Source organism: Rattus norvegicus, chromosome 1 (assembly GCF_036323735.1).
Source record: "Rattus norvegicus strain BN/NHsdMcwi chromosome 1, GRCr8, whole genome shotgun sequence".
Lineage (NCBI taxonomy): Eukaryota > Metazoa > Chordata > Mammalia > Rodentia > Muridae > Rattus > Rattus norvegicus.
In genome coordinates this window covers 61,633,592-61,639,750 of record NC_086019.1, presented here as the reverse complement: position 1 = coordinate 61,639,750, position 6,159 = coordinate 61,633,592, and the positions used below count along the sequence as shown (strand labels likewise).

Below are 6,159 nucleotides of genomic sequence, written 5' to 3'. Positions count from 1 at the left end.
TCTGCCTATCCCTGCAGCTTTGTCTCAGGTGTTTGATGATAACATAGAGCCTTTCTGAGGATTTATGAGAACAGTGTCATCTTGATGGGTCAGTTTAGAAACACAGCTTTGTCTTTTTTCATTTTTTAAAATCTGTACCATCAGTTTGAGGCTAATCATTCAGAATTCAAAGGAAAAGTGACACAGCGAGCATAGACATGAGGACTTTAAAGCAGGGAGCACAGCAAATATTCAAAACAGAGAACTGAGGAGAGGTAAACATCTTACAGGCTTTGATTTCTAAAAGCCTAGTCTCTCCATAGCCCACAGAAGCCAGAGCCTTGAAGCCCTTCCCAACCATGTCATGACAGGTCCTATTGTGACCTCATGAGGAGCGACTGTGAGGAGGTCCAGCCAACAGATGTTAAGCTGTAGCCAGGCCTGGATTTCTTTGAGTGCTTTGAGAGGAGGTGTGGAGTGGAGCCCTCTGCGACTTGGTTTTATCTAGTGAGCTGTGTGTGGTTGTATCGGATTTTACTGTACTGTGTATATGTGTATGTGTCTATGTGTGTAGGATGATGTGTGTTGACAGATTTGCTTGTGTGAGACTGTGTGTACACTTTCTCCCGTGTTTGTCAGTATATGTAGGAGTGTGTGAGTTTACAGGTTTGTGTGTATGTGTTTGTATGTGTGTACGTTTTCTTGTGCATGTGTGTGTCCCTGTGTGTATGTTTGTGTGTGTCTGTGATGTGCGTTTTTATTGGTGTGCTTGTGTGTAAGTATGTGTGTACCTGTTCATATGTGATTGGGTTTTGTGTGAATCTGGGTGTTTGTAAGAGTTTGTCTGTGTGAGTATAAGTACACTTTTGTGTATTTCTGTGTGTGCTTCTGTGTGTGCCTGTGTGTGTGTGTGTGTGTGTGTGTGTGTGTGTGTACACACGTTCCCATCCCCTTTTGCCCCTTCTTGTATCTATATTACCTTCACCTCAGTGCAAGCGAGTGTAGAGGCCAGAAGTCAGCCCGGGCTCCTGTTCCTAAGGTAGGTCATCAACCTCATTTTCAAGACAGGCTCTCTCACTGGCCTGGAGCTGCCCAAGTACCTGTGTTGGCTGACCAGTGGCTCCCAGGATTTTGATATGCCAACCCCATAATATCAGATTAAAGGCCTACGTAGACGGCTGCCTGCTCATTTATGGTTTGATTTTTTTTTTCTGTGTTTAAGAGATAGAATTAGGCCATATATTCTCAAGACCACTGGCTATTTCCTTATTGTGGTTTTGATTTTTCTTTCTTTCTATCTTTCTTCATTATGGATTGCTGGTTTCATTTTTTGGTGGTGGTTTTTATGTTCTCACATGCTATATTACTGCTTTGATTATATACATTTGTGCAGTCGGATGATTCACTCTATCTCCATTTTCAATGTCCTGCGGTTTCATCCTTTTACATTATTCCTGTTTCTCTATTTATTGAGTACAAGCAATCATTGGCTTAGTCTTGATACAAATTTGCCCTTTGTGACATTTTGACTCTTCAGCCTTTGTTTAAGGTTTACTGTTCACTGATATTTAACTGCCTTATTCCTTGTGGTTGTTTAATTTTAATTTTCAGTATTTTGCTCTGGAGAGTTGTGGAGTTTTGTGGATCACTAGGTCCTGAAATTCAATGGAGTTTCCCTTAAGTGTTGGCTTTTTACATTTCTTTGTTTTGTCTTATACTAATTGTTTCTCCTCCCGTTTCTTTCATCTGACCTTTTTCTTCAAACTACATCCATTCACAGTATTGATCAGCTTTGGCTGCCCATTCCTATTGTAGTGTGACGATTTTCATTTTCATCATTGCATTTAGTATGTGTGTGCTCTTGGCTTTCTCTTTTGGGGTTGGTTATTTGGGTGGCTTTTACCTATGATTCTTCATATTTTCCCCCTTTTCATAATTTTATTCTATTTTTCTAGTCTAGTCTTTTCTTTATTTTTATTTTTTTTCTTTTTGTTTCGTTTGTTTCTTTTAGGTTCCACATGTGTAATTTTAGTTCCTGAATTGCTCCATCTTTTTCATTATTTGATTCCATTTTTTTTTGTTATTTTTAGGTAGCATTAGTACTGATAAAATGCCTACAGAGATTGAGAAGGAGTTACCCCCTCCTAGGCCCGATCCCAGTATCTCTCAGGAGGGAACCTTTCATTCCCAATATAAAGTACTGAAGACTATTGGAAAAGGAAGCCATGCCAAGGTCCTCCTGGCCCACCACCAGCTCACAGGAACCCCAGTGGCGGTCAAAGTTCTCCGAAAGAACAAGCAGTGGTTCCAGCCAGCCATGACAGAAGCAAACATAATGAGAAAGATCAACCACCCCAACATTGTTTCTCTCTTACAAGTCATTGAAAACAAAACTAGAATATACCTCATAATGGAGCTGGTGGAAGGCCAACAACTCTACCAGTACATCAGAGAGTCAGGGCACATAGAGGAGGATGAGGCCCAGCAAATATTTGAACAGATATTGTCAGCAGTGAGCTACTGCCATGGAAAGGGGATTGTTCACCGAGACCTCAAACTGGACAATATAATGATCAATAAAAACAAAAAGGTCAAAGTCATCGACTTTCAGCTTAGCACCGAAACACAACCTGGACATATGCTAAACCAGCACTGCGGTGCGTACTCTTTTGGTTCCCCGGAACTCTTCCTTGGACTTCTGTATGACGGGATGAAGAATGACATGTGGACAATAGGAGTGGTCTTGTATTATATGGTAGTGGGAAAGCTTCCATTTGATTCAGTGATCATCCAAGAATTACAAATACAAGTTGTTGCAGGGGTGTATCCTACCCCCTGTGGGGTTTCAGAAGAACTGGAGAACCTCCTTACTCAATTACTAACAGTAAATCCAATGTATAGACCAACAGCCAGTGAGGTGGTGAAACATGCCTGGTTCAAAGAACACGGGAAGGGGTTCACGGGTCGTTGTGAAGAACTGCTTCCCCTCAGGCCAGACCCTGAAATTTTGGGTGCGATGAAATGCATGGGATTTCAAGCCTCTGTAATAAAATACTCCCTAATAAAAAGAAAATATAATGAGGAAATGGCAACTTTTTACTTCCTACAACAGCAGGCCCTCCCGGGGTATGGCTGCACAGCCCAGGCACAGCAAGTGCGTCCCATTGCAGCCCCATTTCCTAGCCTTGATCCTGCAGGTGCTTTTAGATTACAAAGAAAGAGGAGTGGAAGCCTGCCAGTCCTTGGCACCTTGCAGGTGTCATTCTCCCACAGTCAAGTATATCAGTATGGCCAGAAGGCTCATCCAAAAGGAGGAAGAAGGTCAACTGTGCCTGGTCCTCTCAGGGCACTACCACTATCACAAATGTGCCATGAGTGTCCCATGCATTCAAACAACAAGCATCTTCAGTGAGAAGAGTAGCAACAAGGAAATAAAAGAAGATAATCTACTCTCCCACAGAGCCCCATTAGAGGATAAGCCCATTTCCAGCAGGGTCCGGCACAGAGGTTTTAAGGTGTGGACCATGAATATAGCAAATGCCCTGATTAATCTTTGTTGCTGCTTGCCAAGGAGAAAGAAACCTCGCCTGGGGCAGAACAGCATCTCACCCGAGAAATGAGCCACAGGGAGAGTCCAGAGAACAAGCAGCAGGCATAGCCCAGGTATCTTTGTGCTTTGTCCTTTCCAGTTTGCTCTATGCTCCTCCTTCCTCTGTCTCTGGTTTCCATTTTCCCCACAATTCTTACCTTGTATCTTCTCTAAGTTATTTATGAGGTTTCCCAAACACCAAGCCTCCTGCCTCTTCTTGATTTCTCCTCTTCCCAGCAGGGACCCAATATGAATGATGAGTTCCCCACTCTACAGAGTTGTCTTGTTGACCCATCCCTTCAGATGGACCCCAGCTCCCCCTTAGGCCAATAGCTCCCACAGAGTGAGGACTAGAGGTTCATGGGATCTTGGACTCTTCCATGGGCTACTGGTCCTAGCACATGTGGTCATCAATTCCAAGTGCTGCAGAACAGAGTCTTATCTTTTCAAATGTGACGTCCCATTCCATTAAGCCTTAAAATTAATAACAAGGTTTGTCATTGAATAAGTATCAACAACCTAGTTTGTGGGTTATTGTTGATGGTCAGAATCCTGGATGCATGCATAGTTTTTTGCATACTGATTTTTTTTGTTCCTAAGGCCTACTGATTGGTAACATTTCTAAATGATTTCTTTCAAAAATCTTAACTGAGTAGTAGAAGAGAAGAAGTAATAAAATAATAAAGCAATCAAAGCTGCAAATGGTAATCTAAGTATTCTACCTCATATTTTTTTTTGCTTAGAATAAATTCTTTTTTTCTTTCACAGTGCCATCTTGAAATTCTGTCATATCCTGTGTGTAAACAGGTGGTGATTTCAGGCACATGGCCAATGAAAAGACACCAGAAGAAGCTACAGCACCAACAGGAGTAACAGCAATAGCACCAGCAGCATTAGCAGTAGAAGAAGGAGGAAGAGGAGGAAGAGGAGGAGGAGGAGGAGGAGGCAGAGCAGGAGGAGGAGGCAGAGCAGGAGGAGGAGGAGAAAAATCTGGAGGAGAAGGAATAGGAGAAGTGGAATAGGAGGAGAAGAAGGAGGAGGAGAAGGAGGAGGAGGGGTAGGAGGAGGAGGAAGAGGAGGAGGACTTTGCTTCCCTGTCCTGGGATAATTGCTGAATGACTTCTTTTGGAGACAGATACTATGCTGAGCAATGTTTATGAAACAAATTATCAGAATATTAACCATTCATAGAAGACATGTCAATATTCCTGAAGAGGATCACCCCTGGAAGACAGAATTAGATGGCAGTGCAAGCTGTGCGGAAAGTCCTTAATGAGGACGACTTTCTCAAAGCTGATGATGTAATAGTTCTGAAGGAGCATTTTGTGGGAGTCAGGGTCCCATCTACCTCTGTCTGGGCACACAGAGCTCCTGGCCTTGCATCCTGCCTGAGAGGTGACCTGGATTATTGGCTTCCCTGGTCCACACAGGGTCCTGGATTGCTTGGTTGCCCCTCATTCCTGGTCTACCCTGTGCCCCATGGTGTTTGCAGCTTCTATGGGCTGAATTTAATCAGTGATTCACTGGAGCTGGATCTGAACCCAAACCGCAGGGAAGCCCTGGGCACTGAGGACAATAAGAGCAACAGACAACATCTCCTCCACCGCTTATCTCTCTGCTCCACAAGGCAAGGCAGCTCTCACACAGGAGGTATCCAACCTAACTCCCAGCAGGGAGAGTGTGAGATGTCTGTGGATGAGCCCACATTACAGTACGATTCTGTGGGAAGACATCTGGTAGCTTCTGGTGCAGCTGCAGCAGTCAGGACACATGGAACTACAGTGGAGGTGAGCTATAGGACCAGGTAGCAAAGAGTCTGATCTGGCCAATGCTGATCTGAATCCCTGGGTGCTCAGGGCTACAATGAATGCCAGTCATGGGCATGCAATGTGTCACTAACACTGTGTGTGACCACATTCTGAAAGTCTTGTCCAGAAAAAAACAAGTGGTCTTGAGCACTGAGTTTCAGTCCCGACTCATGGGGTACAGGATAGCAGATTGATCTGAGTATGAAATCGCATGAATATGCCCTCTGGCTGCTCCGTGGGCTCAGGATAGATGGGCCCTGAGAAGGCACCATTCATGGGTCTGCAGGAGTAGGGGAGAGCTTGGCATTCATGAGGCACTCCTAACCCTTACTTGAGCCACTCTGAGGAGGAGATGGCATCATTTGTGAGATGGGCTTATGTGGGACACTATGCTTCGATGTATGGCACAGACAGCTCCTTTCCTTGCTGACAGTTCAGACCCACAGCTGGCCTCATCTCAGACAGTCCCATGAGGAGTGGTGTTTGGTTCCTGCTTCACAGTTAGGGCAGGAAAACACCTAGGATACGATGGGCCACTGCAGTGAGTACGGGCCACGTGCCTGTCTTGTCCTTGCTTACTTGTTTTTTCCTCTTCCTCCTCCTCCTCCCCCTCCTTCTTCTCCTCCTCTTCTTCTTCCTCCTTCTCCTTCTCCTCCTCCTCCTCCTCCTTCTCCTCCTCTTCCTCCACCTAATTTCAGGAACCACCCAGAGACCTTCACAGGAGTGTAGTTCATGCTAATCAGAATGCAGGGCTGGAGATCAAATTCTGGGTAAGGTCTCCAT

At 44.6% G+C, this 6,159-nt stretch overlaps 1 protein-coding gene across 1 annotated transcript; it reads left to right on the top strand.

The window, feature by feature from the left end:
• Window positions 1-352: 352 nt before the first annotated feature.
• Window positions 353-3,727, top strand: LOC134485065 (sperm motility kinase Y-like). Its single transcript, XM_063280870.1, has 2 exons — window positions 353-1,018; window positions 2,070-3,727. Exon 2 carries the CDS (start codon window positions 2,090-2,092, stop codon window positions 3,389-3,391), a length of 1,302 nt encoding a protein of 433 aa, XP_063136940.1. The 5' UTR covers window positions 353-1,018; window positions 2,070-2,089; the 3' UTR covers window positions 3,392-3,727.
• The last annotated feature ends 2,432 nt before the right edge of the window (window positions 3,728-6,159 follow it).

Bases quoted from the DNA above. Each gene is read 5' to 3' on its own strand.
- LOC134485065 (XM_063280870.1), top strand. From the start codon at position 2,090: ATGCCTACAGAGATTGAGAAGGAGTTACCCCCTCCTAGGCCCGATCCC.